This window comes from Oenanthe melanoleuca, chromosome 4 (genome assembly GCF_029582105.1).
Source record: "Oenanthe melanoleuca isolate GR-GAL-2019-014 chromosome 4, OMel1.0, whole genome shotgun sequence".
In the NCBI taxonomy this organism is placed as follows: Eukaryota; Metazoa; Chordata; class Aves; order Passeriformes; family Muscicapidae; genus Oenanthe; species Oenanthe melanoleuca.
In genome coordinates, this window is record NC_079337.1 from 61062929 (window position 1) to 61089694 (window position 26766).

Below are 26766 nucleotides of genomic sequence, written 5' to 3' on the forward strand. Positions count from 1 at the left end.
TCTCTGTGCTAATGTCTCTTCTGTAAAATGGAGTCAAGCTGTAGTTGCATCACATCTTTTCTGCCTCACCTGTTCCAGTTGTACATCAGTGTGGGACACCAGTGTCAGCCTGGAGACGTCTTTACCACAGATCAGATTCTCATCAATAATGCTCCTAGGAAAGACCAATTCTCAGTGCAGTGATGGAGCTACTGGATTGCATGGAGCACAATGAACCAGAAATACTGTCAGCTGTTTAGGACAAAAACCATTTAAGAAAGTGATTACGTTGGAGTCCTTCACCAAAAGTAAGTAACACAATTCCAAAGAGTCAAAGACACAAAACCTTGAATAAAAGTTCACAACAATCTTTTCTGCATGCTTTACAAATCAAGTTAAAATGCAAAAAGAAATTGCTAAAAACCTTACAATGAAGAAAACAAAATATTTTTTAAAAGTTACTTCAATATAGCAATTTTTTTCCTTCTTCATTTACCCTCAGCTACCTAATTTCTGTTATCATGCAAGATACAGCATCTGAAGTAGTGCAGAGCACAATTCTTGCTCAGCATAACCAAGAAATGGCACATCTCATGAAGTTAGGCCTATGAAACACTACCACAGAAAAAGAAATATTAAAGAGGAAGTAGGTCATCTCTGTGCAATGCTTAAGCCTTACACAGTTAAAACAATGGTACCTTTAAGGCCAAAACTATTTTAGATCATTACATTAAAACAGTGCATCAATATTTACACATGCAACAGAAGTAATATGCTTGTTTTTCATACTTATGCTGCATTATCTCCTGCAATCTAACACAGAATGCATTCCAGGCTATAGCCCAAAAGAATTAGGTTGTGGTGGTGGTTTTTTTTTACCTCTCACAGTAATTTCAAAACACTATCACTTCCACAATTTCTCAACCAGCTGCACTGCTTCCTTATTGGGTGACTTTTGTTTGGGTGATTCTGTATTACAGCAACATTCAAGATTGCTTAAGCCACCAACAGCCAAACATTATGAAGTGTCAACTGACATCAAAACCAAATCCAAAGTAGAGAGGATAACTCCCATCTAAATACATATGGGGTGCTGGGTTTTTGGTTCTTTTTTAAAGCAACTGCAATAAACAAAGTCAGCCAGCCAGCCTGGAGACTGCAATCTGCAACAGTATTTGGGTTCCAACTGGTTTTAGTAAATGCTTCACCCATATCATCAGACTGTGTCATATATTGCTGGTATGAGAAAAGGGAACTGGCAGCAGGTCATGCCAGACCTTCCTTCTCCCTACACCACATCTTAAAGGATTCCAACCCAAGGACAAACATACCTTTGTATGGAAATGACTTCAACTTTTTAAGGCTTCTCTTCCATGTTTATCCTATCTGCATGCATCATACAGAGTAGCGTGTCCTAGTCCAACACACTGCCAAAATTTATTGCCAATGCCTAATCCTTTCAAGTCCCTGACTCCTACGCCTAAAATGTTCCAAGGCACGCAGCGATGACACTCCTGTTGCACAAGTCTAGATTAGTGTCCAAGAAGGCATCTTCATGAAGAAAGAGAGAGAAAAAAAACCAGGCTATACTGGTTAACAGTGACAAAAAAAAGACAAAGTTCAGACCACATGAGAACATGCCAGCTTTCTCCAGTAACTCAGCTGTGACCAGTCTAGATTGACCAATTGGTAAGATGGGCTAAAAATGCATTTCAGAAGAGTGATTACAGTAATGATCACAATTGGTGGTCTCTATGTGAACTGAACTGAAGAAATATCTTGGAAGAGATTAACAGTCCTGATGTGGCAAGATGACTGACTCTCACACTGCACAATCAGTACACACTGACCCGCTTAACCCTTGCATTTCCACTTACTCATCTCCTTATCTAGCATTACATCCCCAGCTGTAGCTCTGCAGCAAATTTAATAAACATCTGAAACCTCTTATGACTTTATATATGCATTTACATTCTCAATTGCCTGTTATGCTTTTGTACCACTTAAAAAAGCAGCAAAAGACAGTATGGAGAAACTGAGTGATGTACTTAAAGCTTTCTCTGGCAGGCTGTTCAATGAATTACTTTGTTTCATGCTAAACAAAAGCTCTCAGTTAGAAAAAGGAGAATCACGTAACAGATTAAGCCCTTTACCTTGCAATTATATTCTCACCCGTTCAGATTACTAAACCAGCTCCTCCCAGAATTACACTTCAATACTGCAGGCAGCCCCAAATTTTAATTACTATTGTTTTATAAACCCTCCCCCCGTGAATACACAATTTCATATCTTTTGACTCAAGGAGCATAACTCATGAGACAGAAAGGATAAGACTTTCTGCAAAACTGCCTTCAGAAAGCTTCCCCATCTAGGGAAATATACAAGTATGACCAATGTAAATGACAAAAAGGCTCATAGGCAGCTGGGGAGAATGAATAAAAAAGAATTTCACTCTAGACCACAAAATGGCTTGGGCAAGTGACATGCACCACAATTACATTACTGAAAAAGTTCACTACTTCTTCAAATGGACTTTTCAAACATGAACTCAGTCTAAGAAGGAAAGAGACCTCACCTTTTAAAGCTTTTAAGACAGATTGATGGCAGGAAAAAAAAAAAAAAAAAAGGTAGAAGGTCCATATAAGATGAATTCCAGCAAACTGCATTTTCATTGCTTTCTTCAAATGGAATTTTTTTTTTTTTTTTACTTGCTAACTAGAACACAAGGCCTTTATCCGCAGATTGTTACAAAAAGTAAGAGTACAACCAATTAAGAAATCTCAGAGGTGACCTTGCATTAAAGGATAAAGGCAACAGTATTGTTGCTATGTTAGGTATTAGGCTACCAGGGTGCACTTCTCCCATTTTCAATATTTCAGCCATCCCATCTTTCAGTCAGCAAGTATACATAACTCTGGCTCTGCTTCCAACCTTGAAATTTCACTCAGAAGAGCAAAGAGCTCAAAGCCTGATACAAACAACATATGCAAATGAAGAGGCTGATGTAATGTTGCTTAAAACTTGGCTTTTCCTATTATTCTGTTAAGACTGTCCCAAGAAGAGACCTCTCTTGAAAGCTGGTTATATCTCATTTGTCCTCAACTTATACAAAACAAACCATGCAAAAAAACCATGAAAAAGCTCATTTTAACTGCGCCTTTAACAATACTGTGGAATTTATTTAGTGATCAAGCAATAGTTAGACAAAAACTTGTGTCAGGCCATGAAGATGGACTGCATGAGACAAGGTATGTATGGTCAAATATTTTACTTGACTTGATTCTAATGTCTATTCCCTTCTGGAAGAAGAGGGCTTTGCTGTTTATAGGTTTCCAGCTGAACCACTCTCCCAAGAGCTGACAAAGATGAGAGGATTGAACATGAAGTCAGCAGCAATACACTCATCTGGTCTGATGATTTTGGCATTACAGCTTTTCTACTCCAAACCCCTGGCTTCAAATCTTCTGTTTCAGCCACAAGTAAAACAACCTTGGACAACATCAAGATGCTTGCATGCAACTCCTCCACTCCCCCTAAACCAGCACAAGCCATTGTAACAAGTTAATCTGAGTCAACAGCCTATTCAAGGGAAACCAGAATGGGAAAATAGGTCCAGACATCTTTCCCTCAGAAAAAACAAACTTGTGTAAGCTGGTTGAATGACATACTTGGTGTGGAATTCATGCTAGTTTATGCAGTACCAGTGATAACTAATTGTGAGTACATAAGTATAGATTTTTATTTACTCTTCCATTTAATACTATGTCTCTTTCTTCACAGACATTGCACCTGCCCACTGCCTCCTGCCTCCATTGACAGCTAGCTGGATGTATTATTTACAGTGAAAACATTGCATTATCACATGTTCCTTGCCAGCTAACAAATCTGAAATTGCCAGCCTATGAGTATTACAGCACTGTTTGAGATCTTAATTTTACTTTTCTGTTCAGCTTCTAGAAAAAAATGGTCAAGGAAAGGGAGGTTAAGAGTTGAAATGAGATTCTCGAATGCTCCTCACTGGCAGAGTGTTTGTCTTTGGGCAGTTTCTAGAAAAGAAGTGTCCAGTAGGTCCCTAAGCAGATCTGTGGACTGCTGTTACTTCCGCAACACAAACACACTGGAAAGAAAAGGTAGGATAAAAAAACATCCAGACTACACACCTCTGCTCTTCTGGCAACTCTGCCCAAGACGCCATTAACAACACAAAAAGAGACTGCATATTTCTCATGAAAGAGCAACGTTAAAGGCTTTCAAGTGTGAAAACCCACTTCAAGCTGTTCTAAAATGAGACATTCCAACTAGTAGAAGGTTTTAAAACAAACTTGAGAAGAACCCATCAGAGACAACACAATCAACGTAATTTTTGGTTTTCCAGAGACATAGAAATTGACACCATCCATTTTAAAATTCCATTTATACGTATCTCTATAAGCAAACCAGTAAAAAACTCAAAAGTAGTTACAGGAAAACACAGGTTTACCTGGCATGTTCTTCAACATGGGTACAGTAGATCCAGAGTGCATCAATGACTTTCTTTCATATCTCTGGGCACTGAGCTAGGAGAGGCCCAACTCTCCTAAAAGCAGCAGCAAAGCTGAAACTAAATACACAGACCTGTGAAAAAAAGAAATTAGCCTCTCCTACATCCCCCCAAAAAATGGCTGGCATTGCTACTTCTTTGTTCAGTAGGGAAAACAGAAGAGAAAAAAAAAAAATCTTCCTTTCAATGATAGTTAACTTACATCAGGTGCTTGTACAAGCAGTACAATACAATGTTTTTATGATTAACAAAATGACAGGGTAAAAGCTGACAGACATGCTATTGGCCATTAGGAAGCCACTGAAAATCTGGAAAACTGTAATCCTTCTGAGTAGTCTTTTCTGGTGAGCAGGAAGAAGAATGTCAAATCAACACTTCTGTGACTTCATTTCAGAGAATTTCCCTACCAAAGGTTTGAGTCTTCAGATTTCCTGAAGGCTTAAGCAGAAAGAGCCAAAGACAACAAAGATACTACACACCTAATCTTGCTCGGATGTACATTACAACAGAGCAAGCAGAGGTTTGTTTTTTTTAAAGAATAGCTTCTGAAATTACAGGTCTCACACCTTCATTTATACTGGGAGATTTGTGAAATTGTGAATATTAATGTAAACATTTACTCCAGTAACCATGAGATTTCTCCATTATGATACAACATACTACAGTGAAGGTAAGCTAATATTTCTCTGAAATCAAAGGCAATTTGCAAAGCCTTTTTGAATAGCCATGAGCACAACAAATGCCTACACACTCAACAGTCACTATATGAATTAATTTTTAACACATGAATCTTCTTTTCAGATTATGGTGAGATCTGTGTTGCCAGCAGGCTGAACCTCAGCTACACAGTTTTATGTACCAATGATGCCACATCAAAAAGACATGCTGAAGATTTTTGAACTCTGTTACATTACCTCAGAAAGCAGCAGTAGTGAATGCCAAGCATAAATCCCTCTTTAAGAGTTGTCTTAGAGCATCCAAAATCAACACTGTTCAAGATACACACTTTGTGCTGTTATGGCCTCTTCCATTAAGGTGCCTGACAGCACCACACCCTCGGATTCAGCAGCAGCACTGGTATCAGCAGATAGGCATAAAATAGATATGCCACCAGTCACCTCCAGAACCTAGATTCCATCTTTCATACAGGTTAAAGTGAGTAAGGAATAGGGGCATAAGCTACACTACAGCTATCAAAGTAGGCCACTCCCAAACTTGGAATTACTTCCCCTTTCAACTCTCATGAGAACTCAACTTAGTCATGATGTATGATTTACAGAGGCTTCCTCTACTCAAAGTCAGCTTGAAATGTATTTTATCTGAACTACACAAATACCAATGAGGTTGATTTATGCTTCAAATAAAATTGTACCTTAGATTTCACATAGCTACTTACCTAATTTAAGCATTAAGAAACAAGCTGATCATTCAGCAAATCCTTAATAAAACCATTTAATGAATGGGGTAACTGTAACTAACTCATTTGCCCAAGGCCACAAAGTGGTAGAATTGAAGCCAGTACTTTCCAGATTCATGGAATCATTACAGTAGGAAAAGACCAAGGAAATCCAACGAGTCCAACCTTGATCCAACCGCTGCCACATTATCACTAAACCATGTTCCCAAGTGCCACATCCATACATTTTTTTAATACTTCCAGGGATGGTAATTCCATCATCTCCTTCACAGCCTGTTCCAATGCCTCATCACACTTTCAGTGAACAAATATTTCCTAGCATTGAACCTAAAATTTCCTGGTGCAACTTTAGGCCATTACCTCTTACCATATCACTGGTTACTTGGGATAAGAGACCAACCCCCACCTGGCTACTACCTTCCCTCAAACCTCCCAGATCCTTATCTTAATTATGAAATTATTATAAAAAAGTATGATTTGCCTTTAACTTCTCATCAAGGTGCACAACATAAGATCCACAGAGACTCATCCTTGATGCTTTCTGTTTAGAGTGTGGGAGCACATCACATGTACCAAAACACCATGATGGAGCACATGGCAAATATCTTTGAAGGATATTACAAATACATACATACATTCCTCAAATGCAAAAAGTACAACTTCTGATGTCTTCACTCAGGATCTCAAAAAAAGGGAAAGCAGTCATATTCATGTGTCACTCTTTAAACTGCTTTGTCAATAGGGAATAAAGACAACTTTCTTATCCAATTCCTAGTGAAAACAGATGCTATGAGATTTCTAGCACCATTAAAAAATCTCAGTACTTTCAAAGCATTTCAAAATTCTAGAGAAGGTATGATCTGCAACAATATTCCCCCATGTGACATCAAACAGATTCCCCAACCCAGGTCTCAATTTGTTGAGATCCTTTCCATACTGATGACATGCACTGCCATCTTGTGTTATGGTTTAGAATTGAAACCATAACAGAGGAAGCTGGGTTTCACACATGCTTCCAGCCTCCACTGTTTTAACTGCAATTTCTTCCCCAGCTACTGTTCCACATGAGAAGTCTCTCCAGTAACATTTTATATATATATATACATATATATATATGTACGTGTGTGTGTGTGTGTGTGTGTGTCCTCAAAGCTAAGATGTAACTCAGGCTGCAACAAACAAAAGCCTTTTCCACTAATTGATGCAAGTGTTTTTAAGAGCACACAGTTTTTTTAGTTTTGCTGGGACAGCTGGTGCTGAGTGGCATAGATATAATCTTTTAGGTTTGAGCTGCTATTCCTCCAGCATATGCAAACAAATCCATTGATTAAAAAATGTGAGTCTGAGATATTAATCCCTTCCTCAACTTTAATCTGAAGTACAATAATAAAAGATGTCCCTTTTACGTGTCTGAATTATATTTTGAAACAGATATTGTTCTCAAAATCTCCTCTGCAAGAGGAGACTGAGGGTTCATTTACCCATTTATGCGTATAAACTGAGCAACTATATTCAGGAACATACACTGGGATAGGAGCTCCAGAATAAAATAGAGGGATGTGAAGTTGTAGATATTTCCAGTGGTCTGCAGCCAACCCAATCCTGCTACATCCATGTCTCAAGGGGACATGAAAGCAATCATCTGTCAGACTGCCCAAGTCCAAAGCTGAATGTAATTACATTACAACTTGCAATTCAATCCCAAGCCCAGGGTGGATCACAGAAAAAATGTGTGCTAACAAGTAGAAGAAAGAAAACTGTGCAAAAGTTCTGGGAAAGGACATTAATGGGCTTTGAAGCTGTATTGTACTTTTAAATATGTGCCAAGTGGAAAATCTGTTTAAAAAAAAAAAAAAAAAAAGGCTGACCACCTTATTTGGGTATGGTCATCCAGAAGTAAAAAAAGCTTCTGCTGTCTCTATTCTGAACACAGTATCAGAGAACTTCTACAAGTGTGTTATCTTTACACAGCTCAAACTCCTAAATCACCCATTTTCTCTCACTGGGCATACTATGGAACTGCAAACCATTTCTGTATTGTTAACCATTTACCTGATAGCAGTGTTGAAGCTACCTATTTCACTGCTATTAAACTGGACATTTTTGTATTACCTGGTTTCTCACACCTTATCTACTGAAATAGAAACATTACAGTAATTCACAGAAACTTAGTTCCAGCAATCAGGAGACCTCTTTTTGTGGCCTAGCAGATAGTTTTTCCTATCATGTGAGCTGGCAAACAGATGTTGAATATTGAAATTGATAAGCTTTCACTGACCAATTTTGACACAAGCTGAAATTCCGTTTATAACTTTTTTTTTCTTTCTTCCCTTTCCCCACCCATACAGAAAAAAGCAAGACACAAGTCATCTGCCATACTAATGTATTCCATCTTTCAAAAAGAAAGACATGATTTTAATATTACTTAACAATATGTTAAAAAAGTAGCCAGTTAGGCCTCAGTGTTAATACAATTATACACTCTATAACAGATTTGATAGTGTGAGTACTGTTCTTTTTTAAATTTTCTCATTCTGCAAGTATTCTTACACAAGCTGGCTACAAGTCAGGAAGAAAAAAATCAAAACACAAATAGCGTAACTTGTACACTCTTAAACAGTAGATTGTGAAAGAACTGAGGGAATACTTGTCCCATAAGAGCCTCTTTTTCATGAAGTCATGTCAGGAGAATTCTGGAGCAGATGAAAGCACAACTGACTAGGTCCATTCCTTTGTCAGGAGTCAGAATGACAAAACATAGCTAGATGCAGAAGTGACAGGAGCCACTGCAGATGATGCAACCTAGTATTTTGGCCTCCACCCAAGCCTAAGCAATTTAAAGTCTCTGAGGCCAAGGCATTCAGAAGGAGATGGAAAAGAGCTATTGTTCCAACTCCCAACAGCATACAGCTACAATCAAGTAAGTCTCACTCACAGACTACAAGCACACAAGCTAACAAATTCAGGTAGAAAGTGGCAATTTTTCAGTCCGCAAGAATTATCAGGCCAAAGGGTTCAGTGCAGATCCACACAGCACTGGGGACAAGGCAAGGCAGCACTGGCTCAAGACCAGATAAGCTCTCAGCACAGCAGGACAGGTAAGTGGAGTTGTTGTTCATTGATTCCTGCAGGGTTCCCTCCCTGTATTGTGTCATTTCAATGTGCAGCAAAGGTGGTTTTTTTTAAGCTAAAATTGGACCAGTTGATGGAAAGTCTCTGCCTTGTCTGTCTGGCAGAATCCAAGCAGAATCTGAAAAGAAAAAAAGCAATAATGTGAAACCAATATACTTAAAATCAAGCCACAAGTGATATCCCTCTTTTGGAGAGAAGCTCTCATTCAGAAAGTAAAAACCTCTTAACAAAACCATACATTAAAAAAAATCTCTAGTCCATCATTCAAAGACATCATAAACCAGTTACTTTTAACAACACTGCATTATCAGGATTAAGTGAAGGAGGTAGCAAAGAATGTTGCACATTCAGCAGCACAGAAGCAAGTTAAATGTCAACTAGAAACAGAAATTGCATTGCTATATTAATAAAAAATTTCAGAAGTGTAAGAATGAGTGGTAGATAGTGTGTTAAGCAGCATCACCAGTGGCATGGGATACTGCTTCTCTTCTTAATACAGCAAAGCTACACTGGAGACAAAAACCTAGGGAAAGGAGGTTTCTTTGCAATACAGCAGAGAAGTCATGCACATGCCTGGAAAAAACACGGCTAGAACAAAAATCCTCTTCTTTGCTTCCACTGACCAGAGTTTATGGAATAACTCTGGAAAAAGTTGCCCCATCCAGGCCTTTCCAGGACTGTTAATCTGAGTTGAAGACTAAGCTACACGCTGCTGAGGCTAAAGGTTGCACGACTGCATCAAAGCCATGCAAACATCTCTCTCTGGAAGGTTACACTGCTTCTGTAACAACTGAAAGCCAAAAAAGGGGGGCAGACAGAAGGAATAAATAAAACAGGTACAGTGGAAAGTTACAATCACTTATTTTGCTCTTTCTATGCTAATGTTAGAAGCAGCGTGCAATATTAATCATGATGTCAGGGTGCAATTAAAGTATCCATCTATTATACCACTACAAAGCAGGAAGAAAAGATGAATGTTCAAGTGAAAAATATTAATTCAGTTGGCCTGTGCAGCTTATTGCCATTCAGGGTTACTAAAACAAGCCATGCTACTAGCCTTCCAAGTACTATGCTGGGAATCATCAAATGGTAGAGAACCTAGGAATTAAAGGTGCCTTAATGGCATTAAGTAGCTGGTTTTGTCCCCTAAAACAGCACCTATCAGGGCTTTTCAGACACCTTTTCTAAACAGGTATCTATAAAAAACTAGACAACTACACATACTGCCTAACAGATGACAGTGAAGGAGTAGAGTTCACCAATTAGTGAATGGATTATAAAACAGCATGCTTTGAAGTGCTAACTCTTCAGCTGAAATCGCATTTGACAAATTTACCCCCAAAATTCAACTGCACCTCTACAAATGTTTCATCCTGATGTTTCATACGCTGCTTCATTCATCCTATTGAGAGTAAATATCTGATGAACAGAACTTCTCTATTTACTGTAGATATTACAAACTTGTGGGAAGCTAAGAATATTCCATAACAAAGGCTTTGCTATATCAACACTAGCAGTATCTAACACATGCCATATTTCACCTGTAAAACCTATGTTTTGATTTTAAAAAAATCCTTTAATTGGCACCACTCAAAAATATTTTTTAAGACTAGAGACCATGTACCTGAATTCCATTGTCATGCACATTGTTACTCCATAAATAATCATATATATGTTTTTGTAGCAATAATAAACAGCAGTTGTACTCAGTACTTTGCAAGACCCAGATACATATTACATCCCAGGCATGTAGGCTATGAAAACTATATAAATTCAGAAAAGAAGTCCATACTGGAAGTCTTTTCATTTAACAAATGGTTTGTGTTGCTTTGTGAAATACTACTGCTGAGTCATAAATTATTTAATTGCAGGGAACAGAGTTATTTGTGATATTACAGATTTGGCTACCATAATTACAGGCTCACTAGATGTATTCATGGGGAACCAGCACATCTAGACACCACTGAAGAACAAATTTGAACAGATTTCAGTATTATGGAAGAATGTGCTGTACTACTTAAACATGAGCTGTCTCCTCATATTTGAGGAATTTAGAGGTAACAGAATATTCTGAGTTGGAAGGGACTCACAAGGATCATAGAGGCCAACTCTCAATATGATGCACAAATCCCAAAATCAACCAAAAAGTACAGGAAAAAAAACTCGTGCACAAGCACAGGTTTATATTATGCTTTTACTGTCACTGTACTAGGTCAGATGAACGAGGCTTTGAGCAACTTGTTCTAGTGGAAGGTGTCCCTGCCCATGGCAGGCAGGTTGGGATGAAAGGGTCTTTAATACTCCATCCAATTAAAATCATTCCATGATTCTAAGATAAGCATCTCCTCTTAAAGACTGGCATAAGACACTATCCCACAGGTACACACATCTACTTCATGTACAGTATAAAATTCCTAACAGCTTCTGTAAACAAGGAAGAAAATAACGAACAAACTTTTCTTAAGTATCTGTTTGGAAAATTAAGCCTAATAACTTTTTTTTTTAAACACTAATCAGTATTTGGCCTGTGTGGCTAATAAAGGAAATATTCACACAAACTTTGCTTATAAATAATGGTAGTTGAGAATATTCTGAAGGCCTTGATGAGAACATGGGGGTCACATAGATAATTCTGGCACTTGCTTCTGAATTTGTGCTATTCAGCTACCAGCTGTGTTCACAGATCACAGCTTTGTGACTGTTACAGTGCTCAGAATGTCAGCTGCAACAGAATTTGATGTGTTACAACAAAGGCTTTTCTGCCAGGAGTTAGCTATTAACTTGTGGGTTGGTGTGGTGCTGTTTTTGCTTGTTTTACAACCATGACATATGGAAAGAAGCAACAACAGCTTTATGCACAGGGATTACAGCACTTTACCTTTTAAAATACTCCACTTCTCGTTCTGTTTCATCCATTTCCACGCTGTCTAGATCAATGTCTTTGGGTAGAAACACATCATCTACAAAGGAAAAATGATGACACTATGTTAGATTCCATGAGGAAGGGGAAAGGAGAGAGGAAGAAGCTACATTAAAGATGTCTCTGGAGAACCGACTGAATCTCATGGACAATTCATTATTTATACTTACGCTGAATTAATACAGACTTGTAATTAAAAAGATACTTCTTAAAACCCCTTTACTAGTATCTCTGCCAGACTTGAAGGAGTTACACTGGTAAAAAAGAAGGGATGATTTAACAGTAAATGTACTGATTGCACGGGCTGCAAAAGATACCATAAACCTAGAATACACTTAAGACTAACCAAATCGTACAGAGGTTTTTATGAATCAGAAAGCTGTTTAATGCCTGAAAAAAAAGGGGGCAAGGAGGATGACAAGATGCAGGAAGTTACCTGCACTCTCCTACAGTAAACACCCTCTTCCATATTTTCTCCTTCAAATGTCTCTAATCTTTTCTTTCTGATCCCAGTTCTGAAGTTCTGTCTTGCTCCAATCACTGGAGTACATTCTTCAAAGTAAATTAAAAGAGCCAAACCCCAAACACATCACAACAGGGTATGCACAAGAACTAAGATGCCAGAGAAAATGGTGCCATACTGTATTGACAGAGAATGGAAACATTAGGAATCAGATTTAAAAACAGAGTGGGCTGACCAATCCAACCATGGAATCATTAATAATCCACTAGCACTTCCAGCAACCAGGAATTAGCTTTACATTTTTGTAACAAAGCTGAACAAGTATTCTGAAACACTGGTAGAGACTGCCAAGGCATGAAGGTCTCCTGTCTTGCTGTGCTTACCAGTCAGAATGGCAGTGAGAACTGGTGTACACTGAATTTATGCAACATTACCACTCAGCTACCAGGTGATCCCAGGGGAATGACAGGGTGCTCCCAGCAGGTAGATGTCCCTATCACAAAACTGCCATCCCAAACTGGTAGTTCCAGTAGGGACCAAGGATATGCAGAAATAAAGAGGTGCCTGAGAACAGCAGTTTGACTGTTGTGCTGACAAAGCCAATGGGCCAGAACTGTGTGCGCTTCTCAGCTCTGGTATTAAATGCTGGATATGTTCAGGCAAACAAAAAAAGAAGTTGGAAATAAAATTATTCAAGCGCAACTTGCTTCACTTAACCCAATCTTCTACAGGTTTATTATTTCTGAGAAATAAAAAAAAATATGTTTACTAGAATGAGCTAATATGGAGAACATAATCAACTTTATCAACTAATTGACATCCCAGTAGTAACTTTTCACTCTGGCAAATAAAAAACAGTAAATTAATTTCTGTATTTATTCACTTACCTGTCGATGTAACTAATACAAGAGAGGAATTATTTCCACTGAAAAAAATGCATATTTATGCATGAATGGCCAGTCTTTGACTGCAGAATCCCCTTATTTCCCTCGCCAAAAGAGTAAGACCAAGTTCATACTATACTCATAGTACTATGAGAAACAATCTTGCTTTTAAAGAAATTCAAAATGGATTTCAACATACTATTGAATTAACAAAATATTTATTTTAAGCAAGAAAAGGAAGCCAGTCTCCTGGAAAGCCTGACAAACCCCCTACAAAACCTAGAGCATATGCTTATTCATTGGTTTTTGAAAGCATCCTGCACTTCTTTACTAAAATGCTATCATCTCTTAATTGTTGTAATTCCTATGACTTGAATTTTCCTGACACTAGTTTTTCAGTTTCTCTGATTTACAATGACAGGAATGCCTCTAGATAAACATGTCAGACTTGTGGAATTAAGTGGTAAGAAGAGAAAATAACCCAAGTTCTTCAGCTTTCTTACACACTTACCAATGGAATTGTTGACTTTGTCTCCTTTCTTCTTCTTGTTTTTCTTGTTCTTGCCTTTTGGTTGGGGAGAATCTGCAAGTATTAGCTTATTATTTTGCTGCTGTTCACTTGGTGATGGGGATTCACTTGTTACAGGTGCTTTCTCTTCCTTTACATGGTTCAACTGTTTTTTGTTGTTATTGTTTAGCTTCTTCTCATCTTTTTTAGGTTCTGCATGTGTTGGGAGCTCTGCTGCTTTTGCTTTGGATTCTATTTGGTTTCTGGTTTTAGTCTGAATCTCAGCTGCTTTGGGGGATTCAACAGGCTTTTTCACTTGCTCAACACACTGTTTGTTCATCTGTTTTAGTTTCTGTTTGCTGTTTCCTTCTTTATGTTGATGCATTATATCAAGCAGAAAAGAGAGGGGCTCATGCTGCTTTACACTGCCATCTTTTTGATAAAGCAGCTTCGAGTCTCTAGTGTTTACAGGATTGGACAGTTCACAGCCCATCTCTAGAACTGGCCTCTCTTCTGTGTGATTCACATGCCTTGACAGTGAACCAGCTGAGGTTTCTATCTTTTCTGATTGCTCAAGGGTACCATTCTGAATGTCTTCAGGTGCATTTGGGACAGGTTCCTTCACAGCCTGGCAGTTCCTAGTGAGCAGGTCTGCCTTTGGACAGTCCTTACTTGTTCTCTCTTTCTTCTTTTTCTTTACAGCCCGCAACTGCTGAAGCTCTTGGAGCCGCTGTAATTCCTGCTTCAGTCTCTCCTCTTCCTCTTCCTCACGCCGCCTCTGCTCCTCAAGCAACTGGTGATGCTCCCTCTCTCTGGCTTCAGCTTCAAGTCGAGCTTTTTCTTCAAGCTGCAGTGTAACAACAGGTTTATTGAAAGTGACAAATATTTCGGCAATTAAGAGCTTTATGGATTATTACTACTTGTCTTTATGAACATTATAAATCCTAGGATGTGAACATATGAACATACTTAATCTGTAAGTCTGCAGAGCAAGCAAGTATACAAAGGCTGCCCTTTTAAATACATTATAATCCTTTCTTTATTCACATTTTCTATGTTTCTGTAACCCATTTGACCATTGTTAATACCAACTGTTGACCTTTTATTCCCTACTGCTAAGCCTAACTTCATGTCAAACTTTTCTATAGCCACAAAACATTTAGCTTTCTTCTCAAAGAGTGCATGTATTTCTAAGGTAACTCAAGTTTGCATCACGTTGTATCATTTACCTGTTCTCTTGCTATGGTAGCAGAGCTGCTCTGTTTCAGAGATTGGGAATGTTAGGAAGAAAAATCATAAAAAACATTCTGCACCAAAACACTAAGCAAATAATAATTACATTAAAAGTTGTCAAAAATTCTGAAGATGGCAGTTTTCCATTGTCAGCCTTTAGTTCATTAACCAAAACAAAGACATAAGGGATTTTGCCAGTCATTGCTGCCAATGCCTAAAGCTTTGCTGTGCAGCATTGATCTTATGTCATTAGCAAAATGAAACAGTCATACAATGAGAACAACTATGACCATTTGTTTTCTTGCACATTTAGAGGTGCCTGTACAACATTATTTTTTTCAAAGTTACAGAAGTCATTCCAAAAATGAGAATTACTCATGAGAATGACCCTATGGGTATTTTTCCACTTCTTACGCTCAACTGCACTGTAAGAACACAGTGAATTTTGCATTGCAAATTTTGCAAAGTTAATTTCATTTATAAATAATCCACTAAACCCTCAAGACGCTGAATAGTGCCACAACATGAACATAAAGAATTTAACTTGTGAACATTAGGTCTTCCAAACCCATGGAAGCACTTAAAGAACGCAGAAGTAGTGCCAGAAGAAAATTCACAAACAAGAAAATATTTACAGTGTGATCACATAACACACTTACTAGAAATCAAAAACATTCAACAATCACATTGTGCCTTGAACTTTCTATTTATGGCTGATACTTGAACTGCTATAAGAAAAGGTTTCCTGCCTGTTCCAACTTACAAGAAAAACATATTTCCTCTGATATTCCTCCTTCGTATTTCCTCTGTATCATCCTCAGCAAATGCTGTTTCCAAAAAATAATTTCACTGTTACACGTTGGAGTTATTTAGAAATCTTTTTTGTCAATTTTCATTTGAAAGCAATCTATATTTTTTTCTTCCCTGTCCCCTCTGTGCAGCTTGCCACTCCAGCTTGGGATAACTCTTTACATCATCGTGAGGCACAGCACCTAACCTCTGTCAAACAGGACAGCAAGATGCTCAGTGCAATTATTCTAAAAATACCAAATCACAACTCTTCCTCTCTCATACAAGCACTGACCTATGTTTCCTGGCTTACTACAGAGATACTTTATCAAAACCATTATTCCAGTACAGAAACACTGACTTTCTAACTTCCTCTGCTTTTAAATGTCAATGCTACAAAAGAATAACATTTGTAACATTTCTGATACTCAGAAATAACCTTCTGAAGTGTGGGAAATTCCAATATAAAGCTGACTTGCACCAAAACACACGACAGTGGCATTTTGAGGAATCCTCCCAGACTAGTACACAACTCCTCAGGAAGCACCAGAACAGGTAAGCCAGCTGTAAAAAAACAAACTGGCAGTGTACCACAAAGTACAGAAAACAATTACAGCATTAGGATAAATCAGTATACAGTGGCATACTTAAGGGCAGTGCACAGATTCAAAAGTGGGAGGTCTAAGATAAACATACTTTTATGTCTTACCTTTCTTTGCTTATGCCTGGCTCGCTTGGCTGCACGAGAACTGCTTACTGGTTTGGTTTCAGAGCTGTTTATAAATTGTAGCAAGTCTTCCACCTTTCGATGGTCAACAACACTTTCCCTTTCAGAGATCTGATCTGGTTTCTTCGGCTGCTCCTCTTTTCTTTTTGTTAAACGTAAACGAAGCTTTTCTCGCATCTCTGCATAATTTCTACTGGTTGGTGCAGCTGGAGGCTGAAGGACACACAACAAAAATTTAGTGACTAAACAGAAAAATGTCACTGACTTAATGCTTTTGAGATTTTGAAATTTCAAAACACTCTCCCTTCACACAACATGGGAGGTCCAAATCTGACTATCAAACTCATTGTTTGTATGTGAACCTAAAGTGTATTTAACAGGCAAGAGACCTGCCAGACTTGGTGCTGGCTTCTGAACTACATTTTACAACTGAAAGAACAGCTGATCTTGAGGAAGACGACATAAATGAGAAGATGAAGAAATAACCTCTAAAAGCAAGAAAAAAATACTGTGACTTTTATTTCCATATTCTCATGTGACTGGTATGCTGCGTTTGAAAATTTCAAAGGAGCAGACATTGGCAATGTTTTTATTTCCTACAAAATCTGTTCCACAGTTTGGGCTACACAGGCCTCTGGGTTGTACCTGTGAAGGGCTGATCATCCTGCACTGACACGTGCCAGCACAACCTCCAGCAGAGTCCCATCAATAACTTAACACTGCTGCAAGTGGAATCCTTGCATCATGTTCCATATATCTGTATTCCCAACTCTACTCCTGCCTCTCAACTCCTCATTGCTTCTCCTCTCCTGATGCCTTACCCTCTCTGATCCTGTATCAGACCTGGTGCCCATCTGTTTGCAGCTACACCAGTTCAACTCTCAAAACCAGCAAAACAAAGCCTATTAACTTAAAAATCCTGTCACGTTCTGCCACTTCAGCCAAATGAGTAACTTACTGTGCAGTCGGGTCACTATCAAACACAAATCAAGCATGGACATGGTGGGGACACACAAGGAGAAATGGGATTCCCTCCCTGGCCCCTTTAAGTCACAGGGCAGGGGCTTTTAATTCACTTGAAGAACTAAGATGAAACTTATCTGATCAAAACACAGCAAATAAACTGAGCTGTTACTTCAAATAGGGCAAATGCCAGTGACTCAAAATTGTACCAGTGAACTGATTATTAAAACAGGCCATACATAGATCTACAAGTTAAGAAAAGAATAATTTTAGCTAAGAATCTTGAGGGGTTTTTTTCTCCTTTTTAAAAAATTGTATTAAAGTGAATACTTGGAGGATTGCTATTTTTACAAATTCCAGACCAGCTCATAAATTGCCATAAAGACTCAAATTAATACCCTATATAAAGTGTACTTTTACCCAACCTCATCACATTAATTGTAACTACAGTACTACAGAGAAGTGAAAGAATTTTGTGAAGTTATTTAAATGGCTCAATTCCCCTGTTTGCAGTTGCAGTCAAACACAGCATCCATTATCCAAGTCAGCTGCTTCCTAAATCTTTGTCATTTTTATTGCTCTTAAATGCTTTGAACTGTAAAGGTTTATTTCATTCCTTCATTTCAAAGAGGAAAATTACTTTTTAACTCCTTTTACAACTTCTTGAGTGACTTCCAATGCCATCCCCTAAGATAAAATTTGATAAATCACATGCAACCAATGATGAGTAAGTGACATAAAAGCAAACAAAAGCAATGTAAAATACAAAAACTTACTCCTCCATGGCCGAAGAACTCACAGTAACAGCAGTCACAGTATTTTCCTTCCTTCTGATTTGTGGAAGTTGAGGTACTGGAGCTATGCTCTGAACAGCTATCTTCATCCTGGCTCTCCTCTCCATCATACTGCTGATGATCATAGGTGTTACTGTTCTCACAGCGATGGCCCTCACAATCAGGATCACTATGTTAAATTAAAAAAAAAATAATTATAAAACCCTAATGATAACAAACAAGGTAAATAAATAATAAAAAAATAAAATTAATAAATAAATATACACATGTTCCTGCCTCTACCAGGAACAATGGTTCTCAAACTGGGATATCAGCCACCAGTGTTGCATCAAATGCCAAAGCCTTCATCTACTAGCTTGCAAATGGAGACATTAAAAACCAAGCATTTAGGATAAAATGATATATAGAAAAGTGATCTACAAAAAACGAATTCAGTGACTCCCTGAACAAGCAGCCTAGAGAGTGAGTTCTGGAACTGTTCTTCCTGGCTTTAAACAGGCAAAATATTTTAGAAGCAGTGACTCTAGCTTTTTTAAATGGAATAGTTTTAAAACTGCTGCCCATCTCATCACTCGTGGCATCAAGAAGCTTTCAAATGCAGTTGCAAATCTCCTGGTCTTAAGATAGATTTTCAAGCTCTTGACTTGAATAAAAAATCCAAGGTCAGCTAAAACCTAAAAGTTTCCATTACCCTGACTGCAACTTGATTTTGAAGGGGAATACTAGCACATCTCTTCAATAAGCAGACACATGGCAGTTGATTCCCCCAGAGCTCTGTGTAACTGTGAACATGTTTCTACTTCTAAAACTGAGGTGATTCTGCTTCAAAAGAAAGTAGTATTTTAAAAAATCCCCTCTATTGTCTATCATTAGTATTTCTTTGTTCTTAGGTTAGAAAGGTGAAAACAGGCCATAGTCTGCCTTATCTACAGAATATGTATAAATCTTGTTTCCAATCTCACTCTCCCTCCCCAGAATGCAATCACTGCTTCTGGGTCTCTCCCAGTTAATTTTTTTTTTCTTACAAACTAAAAATACCACATTAGCACTTGGAAACAGTAATAAAAAATTGGATTTCTACTGTGGCCATATTCAATTATCTCCCTGCACTAGGTAAGAAAACTTCTTTACAAAATTGCATTAATTTCTCAAGTATGAAAGAACAGTTATTTGAGATATCACCAATATAACCAGTTGATAATAAAAAAGGGCATTTTCAGAAGCATTTACCAAACTCTACCTAAATCTTCCAAAAACTTACAGCAACCAGGAGACTACATTCATAACATCCATGATCACAGCACTACAGGTCACAGAGAGCTTAGAGCAATGACTCAACTGCTTTTCTGTTGTCTCCACTCTTCAGACACATCAAAGGGCTGGCACCATTGTCAGCCTACCACAGTATATAAAATTACCAGAAGACAGCTCCACCAAAGTCCTTCCCACCTCCAAGACCTTTGAAAACCTTCAGAAATCACAAAATCCTTCCATGCTAAAACCACTGTATAAATGGTAGGACTAATATCTAAGAAGTCTTAAGTGTAGTCAGGAAAATATGTCACTACGTGGCAGGTTTCAAGACCATGTACGACCTCTTTATATTTTGAGCTGAATTACAGAGTAAGTTTTCACAGCTTTCCATTCCTGCTTGCCATGCAATGACAACATGACTGAAAATAGGTATATTATACAAGAGGTTTGTGTCTCAGCAGCAGCAATCATTAACCAGTAATCAGTAAGAAAGAACAGTTTGACTTGTATATTCCAGATAACATTTCTAGAAGTGAGCAAACATTTGCTTTCAAGCCTCTAAATTCACTAAGTGGCTTTCACAATGGAAATCATATTTGTGAAGTCTCACACCAAGTTACATACTAAGTATCTGCACTTCATTTCATTTGCTGAACACAAACACAGCTTTCACACTACAACCAGTGGCAAAGGAAAAGAGGTACCTGTATTTTAATTTCTTTTCTGATGTAAAAAGGAATGGTAAGAATAACAACAAACTTACCTGCAGACACTTGGTGGGGCACTTACAGAGCTGTCTGTGGTTGAAGTAGGAGGTGCAACTGTAGTAGGACAAAGACCTGAATGAGGATCCACAAATCCAGGGGCTGTTGCAGCAGTTTTGGGGAAAGAAGGAGCAGCAAGGTTTGGAAGATGTGGTGTGGAGGCTGGAGACAGTGCTGCAGGAGACAGTGAAGGAAGGGATGCTAAACTGGTAGGACTATTTCGTGGTGCAACTGGTGCAGAATGTCTATGGTCCTCTTTATTAATATTGTGGAACACTTCACCTAAATCGGGGGAAAAAAGAAACCACTTACAGTTAAAAATAGTAAGTCCCCATAAACTATCATATAAAGTACTGTATATTCTCAGCTTCTATAAAAATCAGCAGTATTTAAACTCATTTCTATTACCAGTTTCAAACCCTAACATCAAGGTCTTTCAAAAACTTCTTCAATCCAGAAGTACAGAGACTAACTCAAGAATAATAACAGCAATTAACAAAAATCATCAAGATGCATATTACTAAATTAAACATTTACCTAAATCCTTATGCTTAGCTAAAGGTACTTGAGCCAGTTACTGAAGCTGGATGAGAGTTACAAATCCTTACCTATTGATGAAGGTCTCTTGGATGATACTTTGAACTGGTTGCTGCTTGACTGCACTGTAGTTGCTGTGCAGGAGACAGAAGAAGTGGCAGAAGAGGTTGCCATGACAACTTTATTAGCATCCATAAAGGCATCCTGGAAATTGTACAGACATTTCTTCTTTGCAGCATTTTTTTTCTCTTTGCTGTCAGTAACTGCTGTTGTTTCATTGCTAGATGTAGTAGGAAGTGCTTCGGGTCTTATTTCTGAGAGTGCCGGTGCTAATATATCACTCCCTTCAATTGAAAGACAGAGTAATTAAGAATCACATAATTACTGAAGTGCCTTTATAGGGTTTAGAATTACACATTCAATAATCCAGATGCAGACACAGGATATATTGTTAATGTTGCCTTAGCAGGATTAGTGAAAGGAATCCTCCTTTTCTCCTCCATCCTCCCAAATAACATAGCTGTAACAAAAAGCACTGGGAAGATAGAATTCTAAGAATGTTACTAGAAGTGTTAACAAGTAGCAAATATGCTATAGATACCTTTATCCAGTTATAATTTAAAAATTTTAATTGGACGATGTTTTACATGCTAAATGTATGATCTCCACTATCTGAAATCCAGGTAGGCCTCACTGTAAGATGGAACAACATATCCTTTTACCAATACTAAATGATAAATCATTTATTTATCTGAAATTCCAGTTAACAGAAACACCTTTGTGATAGACCTTCCAGATGAGACTGACACCATCTATTGGAACAGCTACCCACAACTACATTTGTAAACGGATGAGCTGTCCTACTGGGGAAGTTTTCTGGACATTTTTAATGCCTTTCTTTTTAAGTATCACAGTAGCAGCTCAAACAACTTAGCAGCAGATGAGTCTGAAAAAGAAAGCCAACACACAAAACCCCCAAGCCTCCTTTTTTAATACAAGATGAATTAAAAAAAAAAAAAAAAAAAAAAAAAGGCTTTTTAGTAGTTGCTAGGATGTGAAGGAAATTATTTCTCTCTTTCTAACTTTGCTTTTTTTCTCTTTCACTTTAATCATTAGGATTTCCAAATGCTTCCTGGTTTAAACTAATCTTTTTTTTATATCTCTGTCTTTCTGAATGATAATGCAGTTATCTGTGTGCACTGTAAGAAGGAGGACACAGTGCCTCATTACCAGTGCTCTTACTACCCTGTAGAAATAAGACAGGCTTTTGTGGAGAAGTCTAAAAGTCATTTAACTTGTTCTTTACTTACCATTTCTTTACAATATTAAACTTCTGAAGACAAACATAATTCTACAATGACTATGGATGAAAACCAGCATGCTATTTGTTTCCCTACAGCATCTTCTCCCCAGGAGGTTAGAATTTTTTTTTCAATTTTCAGCCCAACTAAAGCAGAAGTGGCAGCAAATCTGCCAGAACCCCATCTAATAAAACCATGGTGATAAAACGCACCATTCCTGAAAAGAAACATAAAACATAAGGCTTTTAACTAGTCAGCGTGAAGTAGTAGCAAACCCTCACCAGGAATTGTGTCAGGCAAAAATGTAGCAGGATTCCAGTTCTTGTCATTCATCACCTCTGAACCCCAAAGACTTATAAATTTAGAACTATTCCAATCTGGAGTGCTCCCAAAACAGCTTGGATAAATATGATCTTGGAGAGATGCATTGAATACTTGATGCTTGTTTGTATGGTTCTGAACTGGAGATGGTGGTAATGCCTACAACAAAAAGAGTATTTTCCCCATTAACATTCTGTTTGCTTACACAGTCACTCCAACAGCAATATTTAAATCATAGTGTTTTAATTGGGAAAAGCATTATCAAAAGCATAACGGACAGGATTTCCCAGAATGATAAAAAGACTGACTTGTTGATAATTAATACATATATTACACAGATTGTACATATATGTATATATTTTACACTCACAAAGCATTGCTTTTAGTATCAACTAACTGATGAACACAAAATACCCAAATCTCGAAGAATAGTTGTGTTAATATATAATGAAAAGCCGTATTTGTATGAATTTAGAACTTGCTAGGAATTACTACCTTTCAAAGCACAAGCTGCCTAAACAAACTAATCTTCTCTGTCATGACAATCATTACCACAGAAGACAACTGTGAAAAAGGAATTACAAACACATGAATGTTGAAAATAAGGGCAAGAGAAAAAGAAATAAAACACATAAAACAAAAGTTGATTATTTTCTTCCTTTTTTCATTTTCAAGTATTAAGAGCTTCCTAAGTTAAAATTAACAGGCAAGGAATACACCCTTTCCTTTTAAGAATCAATTGGGGGGAAAAAAGGAAGCACATACTTTTTCTTGTTTTATAGAGACAAGTTGTTTGGGCTCATCCCATTTCTTCTGGATGAAATTGTTTATATACATTCTAAAATGACCTTTCTCCCAGAGACCTCATGCAACATAAACATTATATTCAATTACTGCCACCTTTAAAAAGGCCAAGGAAAAGCAGGTTTGTTCTCTTTTTATACTAGATTTGGTGCCAATTTAAAACTGTGCAGATATAGATATAGATATTAAAAATATCAGATGAGTCCAATGGCATTTCAGTCATAAAGCTCATGGTCAAATAAAGAACTTATATACCTAGTTTCCCTTGTTTTATAAAGAAGTATTTTCATTATCTGCCTAATGGTGAACGTGAGAAGAGCTGGAATAACCTGCATTAAAGAAAATTGGTATACATGGGTGCAAAGAAACACTTAACATGGTTTCAAAAAAACAGCCATGGTTTGTTGCTGGTACACTGCCACTACAGAACAGAAGTACGGAAGACACACTCAAGACAGGAAAACCCAAAGTGGACATTAAGAAGGACAAAAAGAGCAAGTAAGATTCATCTTGGTGGACTGCTCTATTCTTGCAACTTTGATCACTGGATCAGACCAGGAGATGACAAAGATGTACCTAATGACAAAGGCTTTGCCATTATCAGCAGCTTTAAACATATGTGAAACAACATCCCCATTAATAGGAATGCTTGGTTTTGACTCATATTTCTGAAAAGCTGTCACTTGGTCCCAATTCTTGTTCCACACCTTTCCCTTGTTTCTTACTTGAGAGTTTAAGGTCAGAAGAATTTTGCCGAACCTGTAGAAATGCAAGTCCTCTTGAATGACAAAAAATCCTTTACAAACATGAAGTAAGACTTCTGTCTCTGTTCTCTCAAAAAAACCCAACAAACCCAAAAAAAATACAAAAAAAAAAAAAACCCAAAAAAACAAACAAAAAAAATTCACAAAAAAATGTAACTACAAATCTCAGAATATTATTGCCAAAATGGAATACTAAATCTTTCTAATATATATGAAATGAAGATTTAATAGTTCTCTTACACTGACGGAAGTCTCATCACTGCTTCCACCATGCAAGACTCATTTGACTGAAAGGGCTTTCTAATCATAGTGAAGACATTATCAGTCTTCCTGACAAAGAAATACCCTCAGCCATTCTGTACAAATCTGCCAGTAGTTCTGTCTTACTCCCTGCCCCTCACCATTCCTGGCAAAAGGAATATTATAACCAAACCACAATTTAAAGCAATTCATGTTTCACACTCAGTCATGCTGGTTTATACAGTTGCACAGAATTTTTCCTGGCATGGAGATGCATCCATCTCCTTGATCAGGCTTACCTTATTGTGTGTGAAGGGAGAAGCAGTGTACAAGGTGGGATGGATAAGTGGACGAGGCAGATGAGGAATTGTATGCAATGGTATATGTCCATGGATGTGAGGATAAAGATGAAGTGCAGGATGTGCAGGTTTTTCAGGATTCATAAACTGGTGCCCAGCAGGCAGGCGTCCAGTTGCAAGTGCAGAGACTGCTAGTCCTGAGGCTTCTTGTTTGCAAACGTGACATTCACAAGCATTTGGACCTTGGTCAGCCTATAAAAACCCCAACAAAACCCATCAAAAATTCAATATACTCAACACACAAAATCTTAGTAATCAGTAGTATTATTTCATTTTGCATACATTAATTAATATTTTCAGAGCATACACAGAATTTTTTTCTAGTATCAACAGAAAAGCCTCATAGTGAAGCAAAAGCACTAGTGAAGAATCTTTATCTTCATTAAAAGAATATCCTAAAAACTGAGAGACTTCATTCTATACAGAGATTTCATGTTCACTATCAGTGACAACAAAATACTGACACAAACCCTGACAGCATTTGATCATTACTAGGCAATTACCCCAGTATAAAAAGCAAAAAATTGAACTAGATTAATATTTTCCACAATTTTCCAAGCAAATGGAAAAAAATAGGTGTAGGAAGTAGTGGTAAGAGTTGATTAGCTGATAAAATTGGAAGCAGTCCTCAGCTGCATTAGGCAGAGCACAAACAGCACGTCAAAAAAGGCAATTTTTCCACTCTGCCCTTCACTGGTGAGACCAGTGCAAGCATCAGTTTTAGGGTCCCCAGTATGAGACAAGGACACACTGCTGTCAGACCACTGAGGGACCACGAAGATGGGAGCATCTGTCAAGGAGCAAATCAGAGCACTAGGACTGCTCAGCCTCAACAGAGGAGACTCAGTGGGATCTTACCAGTGTGTGTTCCCTGACTGAGTGGGGAAGGGAAGAACAGAGAAAACAGCACCAAGCTCCTCTCAGTGGTATCCCATTAAATGATAGAGGAAATAGACAGACTGAAATACAGGAAATTCCACTCAAACCACTCATTTATGAGAGTGGCTGAACACTGGAATGTATCATCTGCAGCAGTTCCAGAGCCTTCACTCGTGGTGGTACTTAAAACCCAAACAGATACTGTGCTGATCAACTCTCCCTAGATGATCTTGCTTTGACCAAGAAGGCTGGTCTGGATTATCTGCACAAGCCCTTCCAAACTCAACTACTCCGTAAATGTCTGAGGCTGATGTTTCTCACAAAAATTTCATAATCGCACCAACCATGTAAAGTCCACACTTAGCAACTTGTACTGACCTCAAAGGATCAGCTTCTGCTCTCTCAAAAGAACTCAAGACTTCAGAAGAAAATGAGCAGGAAAGAGCAGCTCCATTTCCCTTTCAGCTCATGACTTTTTCTTGCCACTGTCACCTGACATTTCACTGGTAGATAATTTTACCACAAGCAATACCAAGAATACTTGCCAATTTCTTCTTTTCTCCACCAATGTTGCAGTTCACATTTTTCCAAAAATGTAACATTAAGTAGTAGCTTTCTAGAGAAGAACTGACAGGTGATGCTCTTAAATATCCCTTCCTCTCAGAAACAAGTAACACATCATTGTCACTTAAAAGCATTATAGCCTTTAACATAAGGTATATTTTAACAAATAACAGAGATTTCATAAACCAAATACAATGACTGAATTAATTTCATGTATAAAGAAAACAAAAAAAAACCAACTTCATAATAAAAAAAATTAGTACTATCCAGAAATCAACAATAATCTACTAATGAATGAAGAGAGAAATAATATTTCAAACAAACTGATGAGACTCAAAACCCAATTCTGACTAATTGGGTACTGAAAAGGAATCCAAGAGAAACAGAGATACTGAGTAAAGTAGCAAACTCAAGAGGTAATGCCAAAAGATCTCAAATTCACATGATATGAACCAGTGAAATCAATCACTTAAATACAACACTACACTACTCAGCTCTGATTAGAAGATCAGACAAAAAAGAAAGTCATTAAGAGCTCCTCAGAGTCCTTCTGAGAATATTCCTCAAAGAAAAGAAAAAAACGAGAGGCTAAATCTGCCAAGGCTATCTTGCATTCTTAGTTTGCTTTCC

The 26766-nt window shown here is 37.7% G+C and overlaps 1 protein-coding gene across 2 annotated transcripts in view; it reads right to left on the reverse strand.

Annotated features, from left to right (window-relative positions):
- Positions 1–8305: 8305 nt before the first annotated feature.
- The window catches only part of FAM193A (family with sequence similarity 193 member A), a 75711-nt gene continuing 57250 nt past the window's right edge, over positions 8306–26766 (reverse strand). For both annotated transcript variants that reach the window (XM_056490197.1, XM_056490196.1), the window contains 9 exons: positions 24634–24885; positions 22487–22685; positions 20976–21248; positions 20367–20649; positions 18332–18518; positions 16575–16805; positions 13847–14690; positions 11947–12028; positions 8306–9186 (listed from right to left, as the gene is read on the reverse strand). In XM_056490197.1, coding sequence (XP_056346172.1) covers positions 9093–9186; positions 11947–12028; positions 13847–14690; positions 16575–16805; positions 18332–18518; positions 20367–20649; positions 20976–21248; positions 22487–22685; positions 24634–24885 — 2445 coding nt within the window. In that variant the 3' untranslated portion in view covers positions 8306–9092. The remainder of the gene's footprint in view (positions 9187–11946; positions 12029–13846; positions 14691–16574; positions 16806–18331; positions 18519–20366; positions 20650–20975; positions 21249–22486; positions 22686–24633; positions 24886–26766) is intronic.